The 22,569-nt window shown below is 52.7% G+C and overlaps 1 protein-coding gene across 1 annotated transcript in view; it reads right to left on the reverse strand.

Annotated features, from left to right (window-relative positions):
- TOX2 (TOX high mobility group box family member 2) overlaps nucleotides 1–22,569 on the reverse strand; it is a 243,177-nt gene that overhangs the window by 27,162 nt on the left and 193,446 nt on the right. Inside the window, exons 4-5 of the mRNA XM_054173557.1 lie at nucleotides 7,072–7,311; nucleotides 4,138–4,365 (exon numbers count right to left, since the gene is read on the reverse strand). Of these exons, the coding sequence (XP_054029532.1) occupies nucleotides 4,138–4,365; nucleotides 7,072–7,311 (468 nt within the window). The remainder of the gene's footprint in view (nucleotides 1–4,137; nucleotides 4,366–7,071; nucleotides 7,312–22,569) is intronic.

The following is a 22,569-nucleotide window of genomic DNA, read 5'->3' on the forward strand; positions in this document are numbered from 1 at the left end:
GGCTTTTCCCTGGGTTGTCCTCTTCACTGAGGAAATGAAGATGCTCAAAATCACTGTTGCCAATGAAGCTAGGAGCAGCACACCAGCTGCAGTATTTCCCTTTGCCACCTTTCCCCAGAGCACAATGCTCCTGCCTGGCAGTGAGCTGAACCACAGTTTGGTGCAGCCATGTGGCAGAGTGGAGTCACAGATCCTAAGCAGGAATTTGGTCAGTGGTGTGTAGCTGTCCTGGCTGGTCACTGTCCCCTCCCATGTGGCTGCTTGTCTGGGGGGCTTAGGGGTGCTGGTGGATGAGAAGCTCAACAGGAGCCAGCAGTGAGCACTTGCAGCCCAGAGAGCCAATCCCATCCTGGGCTGCAGCAAGAGAAGCAGAGCCAGCAGGGCCAGGGAGGTGATTCTCCCCCTCTGCTCTCTGCTGAGACACCACCTGCAGCACTGTGTCCAGTTCTGGAGCCTCTATTACAAGAAGGATCTGGAGGTGCTGGAAGGTGCCCAGAGAAGGGCCATGAGGATGAGCAGAGGGCTGGAGCTGAGGACAGACTGAGGGAGTTGGGGCTGTTCAGTCTGGAAGGCTCCGAGGAGACCTTCTTGTGGCCTACCAGGATCTGAAGGGGGCTCCAAGAAAGCTGGGGAGGGACTTTTGAGGGTGTCAGGGAGGGATAGGACTGGAGGGTTGGAGCAGAACTAGAAATGGGGAGATTCAGCTTGGCTGTGAGGAAGAAGTTGTTGCCCATGAGGGTGGTGAGAGCCTGGCACAGGCTGCCCAGGGAGGTGGTGGAAGCCTCCTGCCTGGAGGTGTTTGCAGCCAGGCTGGAGGTGGCTGTGAGCAACCTGCTGTGGTGTGAGGTGTCCCTGGCCATGGCAGGGGGGTTGGAACTGGCTGAGCCTTGAGGTCCCTCCCAGCCCTGACAGTTCTCTGATCATGGCTGTTTGTATCACGTCCTGCAGTCCTCAGGAGAAAGCTCTGCAGGCCAGCCTAGGCACTTACAGTCACATATTAAAGATACTTTGTTAAACCTTTTTGGGGGGGTTCCTTTTCCTTCCCCCCCCCCCCTTTACAAATCTAAACAAACCTGTCTGGGGATGCTGGCAGTGGAAAGCAAACAGGGACTAAATAAACTCCCTCCCCGCCAAAGACTTCAGGAGCGAACGTGCCGCAGTGCACAGAGCAGCGGTACGGTCCCGGAGCCTGAGATAAAGAGTGTCCCTCCAGCCCCAGCCCTGGGCAGGGAGGGAGCCGTCATGGGAGGGAAGTATACAGCTGGAGACAAAGCCAGGAAGTTAATATTTAAGCATTCTGACAAGGAACAAATGACTTAATTAAATCAATTACAGAGGGAGAAAGGGAGCCACTTAGGAAGCGTGTGGAAAGAGGAGGCAAGGCTGCTCCCAGCTCGTGAAGCAGCAGAGTTAGCAGGGAAGATAAACGGCCTGCTTTAATCCCTGCTGTTAATTAAGAGCTGAGCACTTGCACTGTGCTGAGTCAGGGTCACACCAGCACTTGCAGTACATAAACCACGTTTGCAGCCCAGCTCATTGCCCGGTCTGCAGAGAGATTTGTAACTGGATGGAGTAAAGGAGAGGCAGATCGAGATGCTGGGGGGGATGAAAGCAGGGGAAAGTGGTGACACAGAAGTTTCTTCATGCCCCTGAGCCTCCCACACCTCATAACAATAGCCCAAACCCAGCCTCTGCTCTACAGCTTTCCAGGTGGCTGGGCTAGGGTCAACCATCTGCACCAGGAGGGGGTCTGCCTCTCTTCTTCAGCATGAGAGATTCCTGCATGATCCCCCAGTCAGCCATCCAAAGAAAAGAGGGAGGCTTGTGGAAACATCACAGCTTTGCACAGGATAGAGACTTCAAATGGCTCACAGAATCATAGAATTGTCAGGGTGGAAGGGACCTCAAGGCTCAGCCAGTTCCAACCCCCCTGCCATGGGCAGGGACACCTCACACCACAGCAGGTTGCTCACAGCCACCTCCAGCCTGGCTGCAAACACCTCCAGGCAGGAGGCTTCCACCACCTCCCTGGGCAGCCTGTGCCAGGCTCTCACCACCCTCATGGGCAACAACTTCTTCCTCACAGCCAAGCTGAATCTCCCCATTTCTAGTTCTGCTCCAACCCCCCCAGTCCTATCCCTCCCTGACACCCTCAAAAGTCCCTCCCCAGCTTTCTTGTAGCCCCCTTCAGACACTGGGAGGCTACAATAAAGTCTCCTGGGAGCCTTCTCCTCTCCAGACTGAACAACCCCAGTTCCCTCAGTCTGTCTCCATAGCAGAGCAGCTCCAGCCCTCTGCTCATCCTCGTGGCCCTTCTCTGAGCATGCTCAGAGACATCACACACAGCATCAGGACTTTCTGTGCCTGATGACAAGACACACTTGCTATGGAGAGTGTTCCCTGGGGCTGTCTCAACAGCCAGTCACAGGCTTTCGTAGTGACTCAGCACCACCAAGGCAGTTCAAGCAGGACCCACAAGTCTCTGTGTGAAAGACTGAATGTGGTTGACAGCTTTGGGGCAGAGAGGCTTCCTCTGAGAGGCCACTTCAGACATGTCCTTCCTAAGCTGTTAAAGCCTTAATGTTAGATTTGGGGGCAGCAGAGGGTTAGTAGTGCTTAGACAGTTTGGTCACGCCTTGTAAGTAAATAAGCAAATGCAAACCCATCTCCCGCCTGAGGCTGTAAAACCCCACGCCAGGGCAAGGCCACTGATGTTTCTCCAAAGTCTGATGAAAGAATACTGAGTTGTCACACAAAGTTGCTCCTCCCAACAACAGAGCTCCTTCTAAAAACAGGGCAGAGGCAAAATCCATCCTTTTGCAGCCCCATCCCTGCCCTGCCTGCGACATGCATCAGAACCTCGAGGCGTGCAGGTGGCAAAGCCTTTTGTGCCAGGCAACCCACAGAGGTATCCAAAGGCAAGGTCACATCACTGCTGCACCAGCGTGGGGCATGCAAATCTCTCAAGCGTGGCTTGGAGTGGCAATGGGCACTTCAGTACCACTCCTGCACTCAGCTTCTGTTTCCCAAGGTGGCCCAGGGAGGTGGTGGAGGCCCCTTCCCTGGAGATATTCAAGGTGAGGCTCAACAAGGCCCTGGGCAGCCTGCTCTATTGGGGATGTCCCTGCTGACTGCAGGGAGGTAGGACTGGATGAGCTTTGGAGGTCCCTTCCAGCCTGGCCCATTCTATACGAGGCAGAAAGGGACCTGGGGGTACTGGTTGACAGTAGGCTGAACATGAGCCAGCAGTGTGCCCAGGTGGCCAAGAAGGCCAATGGCATTCTGGCCTGCACCAGGAACAGTGAGGCCAGCAGGAGCAGGGAAGTCATTGTGCCCTGTGCTCAGCACTGCTTAGGCCACACCTTGAGTCCTGTGTCTAGTTCTGGGCTCCTCAGGTTAGGAAAGAGGTTGAGCTGCTGGAAGGTGTCCAGAGAAGGGCAAGAAAGCTGGGGAGGGGTCTGGAGCACAGCCCTGTGAGGAGAGGCTGAGGGAGCTGGGGTTGCTTAGCCTGCAGAAGAGGAGGCTCAGGGGAGACCTTCTTGCTCTCTACAACTCCCTGAAGGGAGGTTGTAGCCAGGTGGGGGTTGGTCTCTTCTCCCAGGCAAGCAGCACCAGAACAAGAGGACACCGTCTCAAGCTGTGCCAGTGGAGGTTTAGGCTGGAGGTGAGGAGAAAGTTCTTCCCAGAGAGAGTAATTGGCCATTGGGATGTGCTGCCCAGGGAGGTGGTGGAGTCCCCATCCCTGGATGTGTTTATGAAGAGCCTGGATGAGGCACTTGGTGCCATGGTTTAGTTGATTAGATGGTGTTGGGTGATAGGTTGGACTCGATGATCTTGAGGGTCTTTTCCAACCTGGTTAATTCTATTCTATTCTATTCTATTCTATTCTATTCTATTCTATTCTATTCTATTCTATTCTATTCTATTCTATTCCACTCCACTCCACTCCACTCCACTCCACTCCACTCCACTCCACTCCACTCCACTCCACTCCACTCCATTCTATGATTCTCTGATTCTCCCTCAGCATCTTCAAGCCAAGCTGCTAAGGTGCCTGGGGAGTCTGATGCCTTGCACCACGGCCCCCCCACACTTGAGCAGTTTGGCAAGGCCAGAGGAGGCTTTGCAGGAACTCACTTGCTTCTGTTCTTCCCCCAGACTGTCCCACATTGATGCAACGATCTTCGAGACGTCCCCGAAGGTGGCGTTGGGGTTCTGCCCCTTGATGGCCGCTTGTGTGTCTCGGAAAAACAGGGCATAGGCTGACACAGGCTTCTGGGGCTCGTTGGGGTCCTTCTTCTTCTTCTTCTTTTGGCTTTTGGGCTTTTTGCCCAGGTCTGTTGATGGTCTTTTCTCTCCAGTAACCTGCAAAACCAAGAGATGAACCTTAGCGGTTAGCCGGCGGCAGACCGAGCTGAGTCCCTGCTACAGCTTGTAAGTGAAGGGGATGGGAGAGAGCATGGGGAAAGGAGGGGTCCCAGCATGGACAGGAGGGCAGCAGCCCTGGGGGGTCTCTGGCTGAAAGAGCCTCTGGCATTATTACTTGAACTGCTAGTGGGTGCTGAGCCTGGCTTGAGTGTCTCCTCACAGCCCAGCTCACAGCTTGGGGGATCTCTGCTCCAAAGCTGTGGCTTCCCAGACACTCATCCTCAGACATTCCCCTTCTCTTTCCTCCTCCTCCTGGCAGCACAAGCTCAATCCCTCCTTGGTCCTCTTCTGGGACCTCTCCCAACACCTTTCTTCCCAGCCAGATCCCTTTAACAGCCCATAAATATTTCCAAACTTGACCTCCTCAAGGCTTTTGATTTCCAGCCCTGTAATCCCCTTTTGCAAGCTGCTTCTGCTCTTCCTCACCCACTCAGCCTCCCCATTCCCTGGGCACCATAGACCAAGTAGCATCAGCATCACATCAGCCACCCCACTGGGGCTATCTGAAATCTGTTTCACCCTGCTAGCAGGTATGGACCCAGGAAAAATACCCAGCAATGGCACTACTTGAATCTTATGTATTCAACACTTCACATGCACTGCTCAGGCTTTACTACAGGGTGCAGGTGGCTGACTGGGTCTGCCTGGGAAGTAAAAGAGCAAGACTGGAAACTGGGATGCTCCCAGTGGAGGCAGCACAGAAAGAAGCCCCTGTGGCTAAGTGGGGGATGCACCAGGCAGTGTGTTCAATATATGGGACCACAGAAGCCTAAGTGTGAGGCTGTGGAAAGGCAAAGACCCCTGGAAAGCACTGGAGACATGCATCAAAGCTCTCCACACATTAACCATGCTCTGTGGAAGCTTGCACTCCAGGGGAGCTCCATTATCCTTATTTTATAGCAAAGAGAACACTAAATACACCAGAGGTTAAACATGGGAGAGAAGAAAACTGTTGGCAGTTGGCTGCTGCAGTCCAGATCTCTGAATCCTTGAGGGCAAACAGGCCACCAGCAGCTCTGCCTGCAGAGCCACTGTGCTGAAGCATCAAGGGCTCAGCAACTGCCTGGCTTCAGCAGTCCTGCAAGGAGTAATTACATTGCTTGGAAAGTTGCCCTGTCTGTCAGAGAGTCATAGAATCATAGAATCAATCAGGTTGGAAAAGACCTCAGAGATCATCAAGTCCAACCTCTCACCCAACACCTCCTGACAACTAAACCATGGCTCCAAGTGCCACATCCAATCCCCTCTTGAACACCTCCAGGGATGGGGACTCCACCACCTCCCAGGGCAGCACATTCCAATCACAATGACCAATCTCTCTTTCAGGGAAGAACTTCTTCCTAACATCAGCCTAAACCTCCCCTGGTCCAGCTTGAGACTGTGTCCTCTTGTTCTGGTGCTGGGTGCCTGGGGGAAGAGACCAACCCCCACCTGGCTACAACCTCCCTTCAGGGAGTTGTAGACAGTGATAAGGTCTCCCCTGAGCCTCCTCTTCTGCAGGCTAAGCAACCCCAGCTCCCTCAGCCTCTCCTCACAGGGCTGTGCTCCAGACCCCTCCCCAGCTCTGTTGCCCTTTTCTGGACACCTTCCAGCAGCTCAACCTCTTTCCTAACCTGAGGAGCCCAGAACTGGACACAGGACTCAAGGTGTGGCCTAAGCAGTGCTGAGCACAGGGCACAATGACCTCCCTGCTCCTGCTGGACACACTTCTCCTGATCCAGGCCAGGATGCCTTTGGCCTTCTTGGCCACCTGGGCACACTGCTGGCTCATGTTCAGCCTACTGTCAACCAGTACCCCCAGGTCCCTTTCTGCCTCGCTGCTCTCAGCCACTCTGCCCCCAGCCTGTAGCACTGCCTGGGGCTGCTGTGGCCAAACTGCAGCACCCTGCACTTGGATTTGTTAAATGTCTTCTTGGACTCTGCCCATCTGTCCTTCCCCCCCCCCCCCTTAGCAAGCCATGCCTGATAAGCTCAGTTAAATCTCACCTAGTGTTATTTTCTCTTCCCTGGTTTAGACTCCTCTACTGACCCCCAGAAAGCTATGTCTGCACCCAAGCCTTTGTAGAACCTTAGCCCTGAACCTTCTTTGCCCATCAAAACCTTCCTCATACAGAGTCTCATCATGCAGCTTGCTGGACCTGGTGAACTGTGGAGAGCAAAAGCCCAGCTCTGATTGCCCAGCTTGCTGCACACACAGCCCAAGCCGCTGTGCTTGCCTGCCACGCTGGACCTCACCCTCGGCTGGGCGCAGTCTCCCCATCCTTCAGGAATTCTCCCTCTATACATAAATAAGTTGGAAGAGGGCAGATTTAGATTGGAGATTAGGAAGAAATTCTGTACAGTGAGGGTGGGGAGACACTGGAACAGGTTGCCCAGGGAGGCTGTGGATGTCCCCTCCGTGGAAGTGCTCAAGGCCAGGTTGGATGAGGCCTGGAGCAGCCTGGGCTGGTGGGAGGTGGCCCTGTCCACGGCAGAAAGCTTGGAACTGGATGGTCTTTAAAGTCCCTTCCAGCCCAAAGCATTCTGTGATTCTATGAAATATTTAAACCCAAAGTAAGACCAAAAGCCTGGGCTCAGATTCAGCACAGTGCACCCCCAGGGAAAGGCAGCAGCTGCTGCCGGAGCAGGAGCGACCGCACGTACCTTATAGTGTGACTCTGTCTCCTCTTCCTGAGTAGAGCTGGAGGGAGATGGTGTGGCAGACTTACTTCCTGGGGGCGATGGGGACCCGTGGGTAACACTGCTCCTCATCCCCATCTGAGAGATCAGCTGGGACTGGCTGAGGGCACTCATGGGGCCGGCTAACATCCCGGGGCGATTGATCAGGGGCACTTGCCGGCTGGACTCGTAGGACGCGGCGTCTGAGTGGACCATCTCCTGGATCTGAGTTAGGAGAACACAGAATCAGCCAGGTTGGAAGAGACCTCCAAGATCATCAAGTGCAACTGATCACTCAACCCTATCTAGTCAGCTAAACCATGGCACCAAGTGCCACATCCAGGCTCTTCTTAAACACCTCCAGGGATGGGGACTCCACCACCTCCCTGGGCAGCACATCCCAATCCCAATGGCCAATCTCTCTTTCTGGGAAGAACTTCTTCCTAACATCCAGCCTAAACCTCCCCTGGCACAGCTTGAGACTGTGCCCTCTTGTTCTGGTGCTGGGTGCCTGGGAGAAGAGACCAACCCCCACCTGGCTCCAACCTCCCTGCAGGGAGTTGCAGAGAGCAAGAAGGTCTCCCCTGAGCCTCCTCTTCTGCAGGCTAAGCAACCCCAGCTCCCTCAGCCTCTCCTCCCAGGGCTGTGCCCCAGGCCCCTCCCCAGCTTTGTTGCCCTTCTCTGGACACATGTGAGAATCTCAACATCGGTTTTGAACTGAGGAGCCCAGAACAGGACACAGGGCTCCAGGTGTGGCCTAACCAGGGCTGTGTACAGGGGCAGGATGACCTCCCTGCAACTCCTCTTGGAGATGACTCTTCCAGTTTTAAATACTGCAGTCAGTTCCAATGCCACTCAAAGTGAATGTAGGAGAAAATGAAGCAGTCCAGACAAGGGCAGAGACAATTATGGGCTGCCTGCTCAGATTTCCCAGTGAGGGAGGGAACCCAAAGCAATGTATGAGGGAGGAGGCTATATGATAGAGATTTCCCTCCAAATTAAGAGCTTCCTAACAGCAAAGGGGGAGAGTGCTGCTGGCCAAAAACACACCACAGAACTCCTGAATCCCAGCATGGTGAGGGTTGGAAGGGACCTCTGGGATCATCCAGGTCAAACCTCAAACCCACAGCAGGTTCACAACATCCAGGTGGGTTTGGAATCTCTCCAGAGGAGAGTCCACAACCTCTCTGGGCAGCCTGCTCTGGAACTCCAGCAGCCTCACAGCAAACAAGCTTCTCCTTGTGTTCAGATGGAAGCTCCTGTGACACTGGGAAAGTGAGAGCAAAGGGGCATCAGGTGGGACTGAAAGGTGACTAACCACAGATGGCTGCAGGGACACACGGACATGGCAGAGGCCACCAGCAGAAGCACTGCCTCCTGGGGCTGCTGAGCCCACCACTCTTGAAAGGTTCAACAGGAAAGTGAAACAGAGATGTATGGCCTGTGGAGCAGATGCCCTCCAATGTCAGGACACAGCCCAAAGGTCAGGCCAGGCCTAAGCAGCAGCAACCTCCTGTCCTGGCCAAGGAGGGAAGGTGAATGAGATGGAGACAAACCCAACCATGCTGTAGCTGTGTGGAAGGTTTTGGGGCTGCCCTGCTGTCTGCTGAGACAGGATTCCATTTTGTATCATTTTCCCTGAAGAACTCCACATTCACCCATCCCAGCAGCAGGGCTCAGCCCCACCACAGCCCTGTGGGCAGAGCCAAGCTGCCTCCCTTTCCCAACATTCAGATTGGAAAAGCCCCTCAGGATCACCAAGTCCAACCCAGAACCCTGCTCTACAAGTCTCTCCCCTAAACCATAGCCCCAAACCACCCTGAAACACATCCAGGGTTGGTGACTCCACCACCTCCCTGGGCAGCACATTCGCAATCCCTGACCACTCTTGCCATGATAAATGTTTCCCAATGTCCAGTCTAAACCTCCCCAGTGGCAGCTTGAGGCCATTCCCTCTTGTTCTGTCACATGCAGAGCTACAGGCTGGGGGCAGAGTGGCTGAGAGCAGCCAGGCAGAAAGGGACCTGGGAGTGCTGGTTGGCAGCTACCTGAACATGAGCCAGCAGTGTGCCCAGGGGGCCAAGAAGGCCAATGGCATCCTGGCCTGCAACAGGAACAGTGAGGCCAGCAGGAGCAGGGAGCTCATTGTGCCCTGTGCTCAGCACTGCTTAGGCCACACCTTGAGTCCTGTGTCCAGTTCTGGGCCCCTCAGTTTAAGAAGGACATTGAGAGACTTGAAGGTGTCCAGAGAAGGGCAACAAAGCTGGGGAGGGGTCTGGAGCACAGCCCTGTGAGGAGAGGCTGAGGGAGCTGGGGTTGCTTAGCCTGCAGAAGAGGAGGCTCAGGGGAGACCTTCTTGCTCTCTGCAACTCCCTGAAGGGAGGCTGTAGCCAGGTGGAGGTTGGTCTCTGCTCCCAGGCACCCAGCACCAGAACAAGAGGACACAGTCTCAAGCTGTGCCAGTGGAGGTTTAGGCTGGAGGTGAGGAGAAAGTTCCTCCCAGAGAGAGTAATTGGCCATTGGGATGTGCTGCCCAGGGAGGTGGTGAAGTCCTCATCCCTGGAGGTGTTCAAGAGGGGATTGGATGTGGCACTTGGTGCCATGGTTTAGTCATAGGGTCTGTGGTGACAGGTTGGACTTGATGATCTTTGAGATTTCTTCCAGCCTTGGTGATTCTGATTCTGTAATTACCTGTGAGAAGAGATCAGCAGCAGCCTCCTCCAGCCCCTGAGGAAGGCAGTGGGAGGGAGAGCAAGCCCTGCCTGCAATGTTTCCCAGCCTTTCCCCCTTTCTCTATTAATCTGATGAATGTTAACAGGGGTTTCAAGACCCAGGCTTGCTTTATTAACACTCTTCATTTCTGATAACCCTGCTGAGGTGCAATCTCTCCTTCCCAGGGAGGATTGCCAGCTCCATTAGCAGCACACACAGAAAGAAACCCAGGGAAGACCTGCAAGGGCTCAGTAGGCTTCAGAGGGAATGAATCCAAATGCAAAGTCAAATTGATTGTTGCAGGTCAGCTTTACACATGACCTGACAGCAGGTTTTGCTCTCTTGCAGGTTCTCCACCAGCAGAGGAACATGTGGCAGGGGAAAAGGCTTCCTGAGGTCTGCTGCTTTTCTTCATCAGTTATGAAGTGCAGGGATGTCACTCACAGATTCACAGACTCACACAGTGCATCTGCTTGGGAGGCACCCTGAAAAGTCATCTTGTCCAACCCCCACTGCAGTGTGCAGGGACATCTCCCCCTAGATCAGGCTGCCCAGGGCCACATTGAGTCTGATCTTGAATGTCTCCTGGGGACAGGGCTTCAACCACATCCCTGGGCAGCCTGTTCCAGCATTTCACCACCCTCACTGTGAAGAACTTCCTCCAAATATCCAACCTAAATCTACCATGCTCCACTTGAAACCTACTGCATCCCAACTGAATCACAGAATCATGGAATCACTGAACCATAAAATCATAGAATCATAGAATGGTCTGGGTTGGAAGGGACCTTCAAGGTACCTTCATCCAGTCCAACCCCCCCTGCAGTCAGCAGGGACATCTTCCACAAGATCAGGCTGCCCAGAGCCCTGTCCACCCTCACCTTGAATATCTCCAGGGATGGGGCCTCAACCACTCCCCAGGGTAACCTGTTCCAGTGTTCCACCACCCTCATAGGAAAGACTGAGGCTGACTTAGAGGCCATGCTGAATTGCTTCCCTCACCTTTGCTGGCTGCAAGGAAACAGCAGCTCACAGAGGCAGCAGCATTGGCTGTGCTCCATTGTGGAGCTGAGGAAACTTGCTGCTGCTTGAACTGTGCCGAGAGTTATGTGTCCTTAAAGCCTGCCTTATTGCAGAGGTCTGGCCTGTCCTCACCACGTGCTGCTGGCCAAAAACACACCACAGAACTCCTGAATCCCAGCATGGTGAGGGTTGGAAGGGACCTCTGGGGATCATCCAGGTCAAACCTCAAACCCACAGCAGGTTCACAACACCCAGGTGGGTTTGGAATCTCTCCAGAGGAGAGTCCACAACCTCTCTGGGCAGCCTCACAGCAAAGAAGCTTCTCCTCAGGTTCAGATGGAACTTCCTGTGACACTGGGAAAGTGGATGCTGCAGGCAAGCAAGATGGGGATGGACAATAGGCTTGGGCAGCACAGGGTGCATCAGAGAGGCAATGTTTGCATTTGCAATTGAATTTGCAAGCATCATGGGAATGGTCCAGGCTGGGATGGGGAGCCTGAAAGGTGAGAATCATAGAGTCATAGAATCAATAAGGTTGGAAAAGACCTCAGAGATCATCAGTCCAAGCTGTCACCCAACACCTCCTGACAACTAAACCATGGCTCCAAGTGCCACATCCAATCCCCTCTTGAACACCTCCAAGATAGATCAGCACTCATCTACCACATGAGCTGCAAGATCATTCTCAAGTTCCAGTGAAAAAGGTGTTGGATCCTGCACAACAACCCCAAGCAACACTGCAGGCTTGGGGAAGAGTGGCTGGAAAGCAGCCTGGTGGGAAAGGGTCTGGGGGTGCTGGTAGATGGTCAGCTGAAAATGACCAGTGTGTGCCCAGCTGGCCACAAACAGCAGTGGCATGCTGGCCTGGATCAGACACTGTCCCTATACTCAGCTCTGGTGAGTCCAGAGTTCACTTCTGGGTGCCACAGTGTAAGAAGGACATTGAGATACTGGAGGGTGTCCAGAGAAGAGTCATGAGGCTGGAGAGAGGTTTAGAGGGCATCATATGAGGAGCAGCAGAGGGAGCTGGGGTTGTTTGTTCTGGAGAAGAGGAGGCTGAGGGGAGACCTCCTTGCTCTCCACAACTCCCTGAAAGAAGTGAGGCTGGTGTTGGTCTATTCTCCCAAGTAACCAGTGACAGGATGAGAGGAAATGAGTTTAAGTTGTACCAGAGGAGGTTTAGGATAAATATTGGGAAAAATGTCTTTGCTGTGAGAGTGGTCAGGGGTTGGAACAGGCTGCCCAGGGAGGTGGTGGAGGTGTTCAAGAAGCTGTAGGCCATGGTAGCTGGGTTATGGTTGGACTCAATGACTGTAAAAGCCTTTTCCAGCCTTCTTGACTCTATGATTTGTCTTGGATTTTGTCAGTTCCCCCCAGACCTTTCCTGCTGGAGAAGCTCTGCCAGCTGCTAGGGAAAAGAACAATCGCTGCTCCTTATTTCAAGTTGAAGACGTTTAGCTGGTGGCTGTCTGAAGGAACAGGGGTGGCTCTAAACTGCAGCTCAAGGCATGCCAGGATGTAAAAGAGCTGACCACACTGGCAGCCTGCTGGGAAGTGCTGGATTAAGACAATGTCTTTGAAACCTTCATTAGGTGGCCACTGGAGCACAGCGGCTGGGCTGCTCCGTTAAATCTAATCACAGACTCTGTCTGTGCAGGGGATTCCTGCAGCAGAGCAGAACCAGGCCAGCAGGGCACTTATGCACATGGCACATGGGCTGCAAATGCTTAGGAAGATGTTGCAGGACAAAGCAGAAACCTGAGCCCTGGCTCAGGGAATCCATGAAGATGGTGAAACACTTGAACAGGCTGCCCAGGGATGTGTTTGAGGCCCCATCCCTGGTGACTTTCAAGAGCAAACACAATCAGCCTGCTCTAGCTGGAGCTGTCCCTGCTGCCTGCAGGGGGGCTGGACAAGATGACCTTTGGGGGTCCCTTCCAACCCCAATGCACTCTGTGAACCTTGGTGGATCTGTGCCATGTTTCCAGCCTCCACAGAGAAGATATTTTGCATCTCAAGAGGAAACATGAGTGAAATGTGATGTAGTCAGAGCTGAAGCAATTAAGTGCATCCTCCTTTGCAGACTCCCCAAGGCTGTGCTAACTCAAAGACAGCTTCTGGGATTTTTTTTTCCCCCACAATATTTTTTTTTAATGAATATGCATATCAGGCTCCAGCTAATCCCAAGGAGAGGAGAAGAGGCTGACAAATGGCACAGGCTCCATGCTCCTGGCGTTGGGGGACAAGGACAGTCCAGTATGAGTAACGAAACACAAGGAAGGGCCTAGGATGCAGACCTGGATGCTCTGCTAGTAAAGATCACACTTTGAAATGTGTCAAGATCATAGAATCAGAGAATCAATCAGGTTGGAAAAGACCTCAGAGATCATCAAGTCCAACCTGTCACCACAGACCTTATGACAACTAAACCATGGCTCCAAGTGCCACATCCAATCCCCTCTTGAACACCTCCAGGGATGGGGACTTCACCACCTCCCTGGGCAGCACATCCCAACAGCCAATTACTCTTTCTGGGAAGAACTTTCCCCTCACCTCCAGCCTAAACCTCCCCTGGCACAGCTTGAGACTGTGTCCTCTTGTTCTGGATGATCTTGAAGGTCTCTTCCAACCTGCTCTATTCTATTCTATTCTATTCTATTCTATTCTATTCTATTCTATTCTATTCTATTCTATTCTATTCTATTCTATTCTGGAGCTGCTCTGCTATGAGGACAGACTGAGAGAGTTGGGGTTGTTCAGTCTGGAGAAGAGAAGGCTCCAAGGAGACCTCATTGTGGCCTTCCAGGATCTGCAGGGGCCTACAGGAAAGCTGGGGAGGGACTTTTGAGGGTGTCAGGGAGGGATAGGACTGGGGGGGATGGAGCAAAACTAGAAATGGGGAGATTCAGCTTGGATGTTAGGAAGAAGTTGTTGCCCAGGAGGGTGGTGAGAGCCTGGCACAGGTTGCTCAGGGAGGTGGTGGAAGCCTCCTGCCTGGAGGTGTTTGCAGCCAGGCTGGAGGTGGCTGTGAGCAACCTGCTGTGGTGTGAGGTGTCCCTGGCCATGGCAGGGGGTTGGAGCTGGCTGAGCCTTGAAGCCCCTTCCAACCCTAACAATTCCATGCTTCCCAAGAGGGGCAGCAGTTCCAGGGGCTGCTGCAGGGCTGAGCGGTGGCACAGCTTTCCTCTCCTTGGCTTTGTCCCTGGGAATGAGCCCATTACAATCACAATCAGCCAGGGAGAGGAATTATCTGCTAAACAGCTTTGAGGCAAAGTTTTCCCAGCAGGCTTTTTCTGCATTGAAGTTGAAATGTAAACGCATCAGCATCCTGAAATGCTTAAAGATGATTTACTTCAAAAAAAAGAGAAAGAGAGCAGGAGAGAGAGAGAAGCTGGTAAGAAAATATATCCCCAATTACCACCCCTCCTCTTGCCTGATTTGTAACTGCTCCTAATAAACTTTCATGGTCTATGTAAAATGCTTTAGTGCAGTGACAAATTTCTGCTGGAATCTGAGATGTCTTGTTCAGAGCAATAGTGAGCTCACACAGGTGCCCAGCTGCTGTTGTAAAACCAGGAAGCATTTAATTGAAACAAATGGCTATAATAATAGTACATTATCCCTGCAGGCTCATAGCCATAACAGTTTTAATTATTGAGTTAAGAGTCAAACTAATTTATCCTTTAAAGTAACAGCCACATCTTTTGCTTCCCCTGATCGCCCTGTTGGGGAGAGGGAGGGGAGTGGGAGGGAAAGGATGGAAGGAAAGGAAGCAGTTTGTTTTGGTTCAGGCAGGGGGGTTTGTCATGGGATCACAGAACCATCTTGGCTGGAAAATCACAGAATCACAGAATCACCAAGGTGGGAAGAGAACTCAGAGAACATCAAGTCCAACCTGTCACCACAGACCTCATGATTAAACTATGGCTCCAAGTGCCACATCCAATCCCCTCTTGATCACCTCCAGGGATGGGGACTCCACCACCTCCCTGGGCAGCACATCCCAATGGCCAATCTCTCTTTCTATGAAGAACTTCTTCCTCACCTCCAGCCTAAACTTCCCCTGGCACAGCTTGAGACTGTGCCCTCTTGTTCTGGTGCTGGGTGCCTGGGAGAAGAGACCAACCCCCACCTGGCTCCAACCTCCCTGCAGGGAGTTGCAGAGAGCAAGAAGGTCTCCCCTGAGCCTCCTCTTCTGCAGGCTAAGCAACCCCAGCTCCCTCAGCCTCTCCTCGTGGGGCTTGTGGCCTTAAGAGCAAGTGCAATCATTCTCTAACTCGGCCAAGGCTGGTGCTAAACCATGGCCCTCAGCACCACATCCTTGCCTCTTAAACACCTCCAAGGATGGGGAGTCAACCACCTCCCTGGGCAGCCTCTTCCAGTGCTGGAGAACCCTTTCAGGAAGGAAGTTTCTTCTAATATCCAACCTAAACCTCTCCTGGTACAACTTGAGGCCACTCAAACTCCAGGCAACTTTAAGGCTCATTTCAGATCAGGACACACTCTGTTTTGTGGCTTTCCTTCAGTTGCCTGTCACAGACTCACAGATTGCAGCAGGTTGGAAGGGAGCCTCAAAGCTCATCTTGTCCAAGCCCCCTGCAGTCATCAGGGACTCCTCCAACTAGATCAGGCTGCCCAGGGCTCCATCAGTCTGATCTGGAGTTACTGCAGGGACAGAGCATCAAACCACATCCCTGTACAGCCCATGGCAGCATCTCACTACTCTCACTGTACAGATCACACAGGAACACATCCAGGAAGGTTGTGAATATCTCCATAGAGATATTCACCCCTGGGCAGCCTGCTCCAGGGCTCTGGCACAGGGAAGAATTTTTTCCTCCTGTTTCCATGCAACTTCCTATGCCTCAACTTCCACCATTGCCCCTTCTGCTGGCATTGGCATTCTGATGCAGGCCGATGGCATCCTGGCCTGGATCAGGAACAGTGTGGCCAGCAGGAGCACGGAGGTCATTGTGCCCTGTGCTCAGCACTGCTCAGGCCACATCTTGAGTCCTGTGTCCAGTTCTGGGCTCCTCAGAACAGGAAAGATGTTGAGATGCTGGAAGGTGTCCAGAGAAGGGCAACAAAGCTGGGGAGGGGTCTGGAGCACAGCCCTGTGAGGAGAGGCTGAGGGAGCTGGGGTTGCTTAGCCTGCAGAAGAGGAGGCTCAGGGGAGACCTTCTTGCTCTCTGCAACTCCCTGAAGGGAGGTTGTAGCCAGGTGGGGGTTGGTCTCTTCTCCCAGGCAACAGTGACAGAACAAGAAGACACAGTCTCAAGCTGTGCCAGGGGAGCTTTAGGCTGGAGGTGAGGAGAAAGTTCTTCCCAGAAAGAGTAATTGGCCATTGGAATGTGCTGCCCAGGGAGGTGTTGGAGTCACCATTCCTGAAGGTGTTCAAGAGGGGATTGGATGTGGCACTTGGTGCCATGGTTTAGTTGTCAGGAGGTGTTGGGTGACAGCTTGGACTTGATGATCTTTGAGGTCTTTTCCAACCTTATTGATTCTATGACTATGATTGGGCATCACCCAAAGGCTGATGGTGCTAAAAGCTCTGCACCCACCTTCTGCTGCTTGCCTGCCCACTGCATCACCTACAACACCCCTGGCAATTGGTCAGTGCCTTCTTTGGCAAAAGTGTGCTGAGCTGTGTCAGGCTGATCCTCCAGACTGCTGCAACATTGATTCTGCATCATTCAGCTTTCTTGACACACTTTATGCTTCCAAGTCAAATGCCTTGCAGCTGTCTGAGTGTATAATGTTCACACTGCTACCTTCCTCACCCAAACCTGTAATCTCATCTAAAGAGATATCAAGGTAGTTTGACAAGATTTGTTTTCCATCAGCCCACCCTGATTGGCATTAATTATATTACCTTGCCTTAATTCTTTATTAATTGAGGCCTGGATCTGCCACTCCATTATTTTTGCTGAGGGCTGCTGACAGACTGTCAGGGCTGTAATTACCTGGGCTGTTCTGTTTCCCTTTTTAAATATTTGCACATTAGCTCTTTTCCAGTCCCCCAGAGCCTCCCCAAGATTCCAGGAATTACTAAAGAGCAGCATTAGCAGGGCTGAGAGCTCCTCAGTCAGTCATTTCAAGCCTTGTGCAGGTGAGCTAGCTCAGCCCCATGGCTTACAGAGGAGCTGAGCAGACACAGAATCACAGAACATTAGAGGTTGGAAGGGACCTCCAGAGATCATTGAGAGTCATAGAATCATAGAATCAACAAGGTTGGAAAAGACCTCAGAGATCATCAAGTCCAACCTGTCACCCAACACCTCCTGACAACTAAACCATGACTGCAAGTGCCACATCCAATCCCCTCTTGATCACCTCCAGGGATGGGGACACCACCACCTCCCTGGGCAGCACATCCCAATGGCCAATCTCTCTTTCTATGAAGAACTTCTTCCTTACCTCCAGCCTAAACTTCCCCTGGCACAGCTTGAGACTGTGTCCCCTTGATCTGGTGCTGGGTGCCTGGGAGAAGAGACCAACCCCCACCTGGCTACAACCACCTTTCAGGTAGTTGTAGAGGGCAATGAGGTCACCTCTGATCCTTCTCTTCTCCAGGCTAAACAATCCCAGCTCCCTCAGCCTCTCCTCATAGGGCTTTGAAAGTCTTTGAAAGTCTCCAGACTCTCTGGGCAGCCTGCTCCAGGGCTCCAGCACCCTCACAGTAAAGAAGTTTCTCCTCATGTGGAGGTGGAACCTCCTGGGTTCCAGTTTATCCCTGTTGTTCCTTGTCCAATCACTGGGCACCACTGAAAAGAGCCTGGCCCCTTCATCTTGACACTCACCCCTCAGATATTGATAGACATTGATCAGATTCCCTCTCAGCTTTCTCTTCTCCAGACTAAACAGCCCCAGGGCTCTCAGCCATTCTTCACAGGAGAGATGTTCCAGTCCCTTCATCATCCTTGTAGCCTCCACTGGACTCTCTCCAGCAGATCCCTATCCTTGGATTGGGGAGCCTAAAACTGGACACAGTATTCCAGGAGTGATCTCACCAGGACAGAGTAGAGGGGGAGGAGAACCTCCCTAGACCTGCAGACCTGTAGTAGCAGCAGCAGATTCCCCAGGCAAGGGGTTGATATGCTTCTGCTACTACATAAACTGCTCAATGTCTTTTTCATCCCTTCCCCCCACCATGTCCCCCCTGAGAAGCTCCCTGCAGTGGCAGCCCCAGGGCCCAGGGGCAGGGAAGGCAGGACCAAGGAATGGCTTTGGAAAGCACCTGTCTGCCAAGTGGAATTCAGTGCTTGGACAGGCTCTGATCTTGTGTTACCATACCCTGCTATTATGGGGGAAAGAATCCGCCAGACAGAATTAACTTGTCATCACAAAGAGAAAGCTCTGAGGCTTCAGAGTGCTGCAAAAGAGGACAGAGGCCGTGCCTGGCAAATGGGAGATTGCTCTCATTGGTGTTCTGGAAGGGCACAGCCAAAAGGAACAGGACAGCCTGGTACAGCAGGAACTGAATCCTGTTCTTTCCCTGTGGTACAACCTCTCACTATAGCCATGTGTCAAGAAGAGCATGGCAAGAACAGCCAGTGGCATCCTGGCCTGCAGCAGGAACAGTGTGGCCAGCAGGAGCAGGGAGGTCATTCTGCCCCTGTACACTGCACTGCTTAGGCCACACCTGGAGTCCTGTGTCCAGTTCTGGGCCCCTCAGGTTAGGAAGGAGGTTGACTTGCTGGAAGGTGTCCAGAGAAGGGCAACAAAGCTGGGGAGGGGTCTGGGGCACAGCCCTGGGAGGAGAGGCTGAGGGAGCTGGGGTTGCTTAGCCTGCAGAAGAGGAGGCTCAGGGGAGACCTTCTTGCTCTCTGCAACTCCCTGCAGGGAGGTTGTAGCCAGGTGGGGGTTGGTCTCTTCTCCCAGGCACCCAGCACCAGAACAAGAGGACACAGTCTCAAGCTGTGCCAGGGGAGGTTTAGGCTGGAGGTGAGGAAGAAATTCTTCCCAGCAAGAGAGATTGGCCATTGGAATGTGCTGCCCAGGGAGGTGGTGGAGTCACCATTCCTGAAGGTGTTTAAGAGAAGACTGGATGAGACACTCAGTGCCAGTGTTCCTAATGCAGACCAGGATGCCACTGGCCTTCTTGGCCACCTGGGCACACTGCTGGCTCCTGTTCAGCCTACTACCAACCAGTACCCCCAGGTCCCTTTCTGCCTGGCTGCTCTGCTGGCATTGCTGCAGCGCTCTGCTGGAGAGCAGCCTGTAAATAACGTGTTCAATAAAGCCCATTTTGGGGCAAGTACATTATTTTGTGGATAAAGAACAAGCCTGATAATGCAGTGAACATGTTTGCAAATAATCTGTTCCATTAATTTCCAGTGTGTTTCCTGAATACATTATTGGAAGTGGGTTTGTAAAAGCCATTTGCAGAGGAAGGCAATCGCTGCTCATCCAGCCATAGCAAAACTGGGGCCAGAGCTGCCCTGCACCACACAGCAGGAGGGAATTAAACAGCACCAGGCCCTGAGCCCCCCCCACTGACCCATGGTGGGGTATAAAATAGATTTGTCACATCCCCTCCATGTGTGAGAGGAGGAGGAGAACTGAGAACCAGCTGCAAAGGGGAAAAGAAGCAAAGAGGGTGGATGAGAAGGACCTGCAGGAGTAGGGCTTGAGGGGGCCAAGATGGTCCTGGGGGTGGGGAAGGGTCTGCACTGGCCCTTAAGCCCACCCAGAAGGATTTTCTACCCCAGATTGCTGTCTCCATGTTTGACACAGGTGGAAGGGCAGACAAGCTGCCTTGGGGAGTATTTTTGTTGCTTTAGGTGGGTCTCATAGTGAGGCAATCCCCATGGGAAGCAAGAGAAGTCCCTTCAGCACCAGACATCAGAAGCTTTGCCTCAATTTCTGGCTTGCATTTATTAATCCCAAAAATATTGGTGGGGAGCTGGATTCAGAAGCCAGTGTTGAAACCTTCTATGACAAGAAGTGGCTCTACTGCAGGACCTGCCACGGCAGGATCACCCTGAACCCTTCCCCATCCTGCTTACGTGGGAGAGCACCTGGGGGACCTCCTGGCCTCATGGCTCTGCACTGCTTGGTGACAGCTGTGGAACATGTGGAACTGAGCCCACCCCCAAGCCTGGCAGAGGGGCAAGAAACTTCATTTTTGAGGAAGAGGAAGCTGGGCCACGTGGGGACTGTGGAATCCTGGTGTTTGCTTCCCAGGGTAGTTAGGAGAGAGAAATTAACACTGGAAAGAGCACCTCCAGCTCCTCTGAGACTTCACTGTACACCCAAATGTTCCATCCCTCCTTCCACTCCTGGGCTGGACCTGCAGCCACATTGCCCCCACCATCTCCCACAGAATTTCTTGGCCCCTCTCTGTGAGCTCTTGTAGCTTGCTAAAGCCTTTTTGCACTGTCCAGCTGACTGTGGTTTATGTCCCTCCTGATTCTTCTCAGGTGTTTGAGGTACTGCATTCACATACAGCCAGAGACTCAACTCCAAGTTTAACTGCATGCAGCATTAAAAGAGAAGAAGAAGGAGGAGGGGAAAAAAATGAAGTAATTTTAGAATACAACAGGACAATGGGAAGAGTACAGAGAAAAATCACCCCCGTGGGACTAACCTTTCTGAATGTTAAGAACTTGTTTGGGATTGCCAAGTCTGAAAGCCAGCTTCACAAGCCCCATAAGAAATGGCTACAGTATCAGAGGGAGTTGGGTTCCCTGCTGCTGCTACCACATCTGCACACAAACCACAACCCTCCTCTTCCACATCTGCCCTCCTCTGCCCCCCTTCGCCCCCAGCTTCAGCATCTCTCCCACTCTGGACATGTAACAAGTGTTCCATGAGTCTCTCATGACCAGGAACAGCAGCAGCCAGGGAAGAAGGATGGTTCTGCAGCCCAGTATTTGTTAGGAAACAGTTTGAGTTTCAAGCCCCAGTTCTGCCAGAGCAACCTGAGAGTGGGAGCTGAATCTTCTGCACACCAGCTCTCTGGCAACAACATGATGATCACAGCAGCTACCTGCTCTGCAGAGGGGACCCCCTGAGAGCTGCCAGGTGTGCAGTGACCTTGTTGCATCACGCAAACACTTAACAGAAGGCTCAGTTTACTTTCTCCTTATCAACAAAGTATAGCAAACGCTGAACACTTTCAAAGCAGGTGCCAAGATCCCAACTGACTGCAGGGGGGAAGAGAAAGGAGAAACTTGAGCACTGATTAAGGGGAAGGGCTTGTGGGTGTTTGATGAAAAATTCACCAGGAGCCAGCTATGGTCACTTGCAGCCCAGCAGGCAGCTGTGTGCTGGGCTGCATCCAGAACAGGGACGGCAGCAGCACAAGGAGGGGATTCTGCCCCACCTGCAGCACTGTGTGCAGTTCTGGTGCCCCCAGCACAAGAAGGACCTGGAACTGTTGGAGAGGGTCCAGAGGAGACCACAAAGATGATCAGAGGGCTGCAGAACCTCCCCTGTGGGGACAGACTGAGGGAGTTGGGGTTGTTCAGCCAGGAGAAGAGAATGCTCCAGGGAGACCTTAGAGCAGCCTTCCAGTACCTAAGGGGGCCTACAAGAAAGCTGGGGAGGGACAAGGGCTTGGAGTGACAGGATGAGAAGCAACGGATTTGAGCTGAAAGAGGGGAGGCTGAGACTGGAGACTAGGAGGAAATTCTTTCCAGTGAGGATGGTGAGACACTGGAACAGGTTGCCCAGGGAGGTTGTGGATGCCTCCTCCTTGGAGGTGTTCAAGGCCTTGAGCAGCCTTGTGTAGTGGAAGGTGTCTGTGCTCCTGGCAGGGAGAGTGGAACTGGATGATTTTCAAGGTCCCTTCCAACCCAACCCATTCTGTGAGTCTCTGATTATTATTCACACAACCATGGTTCTGTGATTCCTGCCACAAGAGCCAGATGCTGCAGCTTCTGCCCTGACTCCTGACAGCAACAAGCCCTTCTCCTTTCTGAACTAGCTAATGGCACTGCAGCTGCTATTTCAAGGCATCCCCCCCATAACTGCAGAACTACAGCCATACAACTTTAGCAAGTGCTTACCTAGGTTCCAGCAGCCACATTAACCTGAGCTGCTGTGCTGCCTGCGCTGTGCAGCACAGTTCATTAGGTTAGCAGCATCTCCATCCTCTTGGGGCACCCTCATGATGGATAACAGACACCTCAGAGATCCATTTATTTCCTTCTAACACCAAGTCACTCAGTTTCAGGAGGTGAAATCTGCCACACTAAATGAGGCTTGGCTCTGCCCAGGACTGGATTGCCACAAACAAGTGTTCCCACTGCCAGTCTTTATTTAACCCTGGCAAGGAGGGAGACTCAGGCCATCAAAACCACTTCCTTCCCTTCCCAAAACACATAACCCCAAGTGGAAAGTCAAGAGAAACACACAACCCCATTAAAGGTTTGATTTTTTCTCCACAGGGATTACATGCTGGCACTGGGGAGCTTGATCAATCGAGTCTTGAGGTTCAATCGATAAGTGTCAGCGACAACAGACTGCAGGAGAGCTCTGCTGTCCATTTATCAACCTAAATAACTCCACTCACCCAAAACACAGAGGCACTAAACCAGCAATTAAGTTCTAAGAGGGAGTCTGAGCGTTTCCCTCTGCTCTGCTGCTGGCTCCTAGGACAGCCCTGGGTTTTTTGGATCCTCCTGAGGGAGCTGAAGGAGCTTCCCCCTCAGTTATCAGGCACATCCCCCTCAGTGTGGAGCTGTTGGGTTGATGGAGCTGGCAGGGCTGGAAGGCACCAGGAGGCACTTCAGAGAGGCTCTT

The sequence above is a fragment of the Dryobates pubescens genome, chromosome 26 (assembly GCF_014839835.1).
Source record: "Dryobates pubescens isolate bDryPub1 chromosome 26, bDryPub1.pri, whole genome shotgun sequence".
Lineage (NCBI taxonomy): Eukaryota > Metazoa > Chordata > Aves > Piciformes > Picidae > Dryobates > Dryobates pubescens.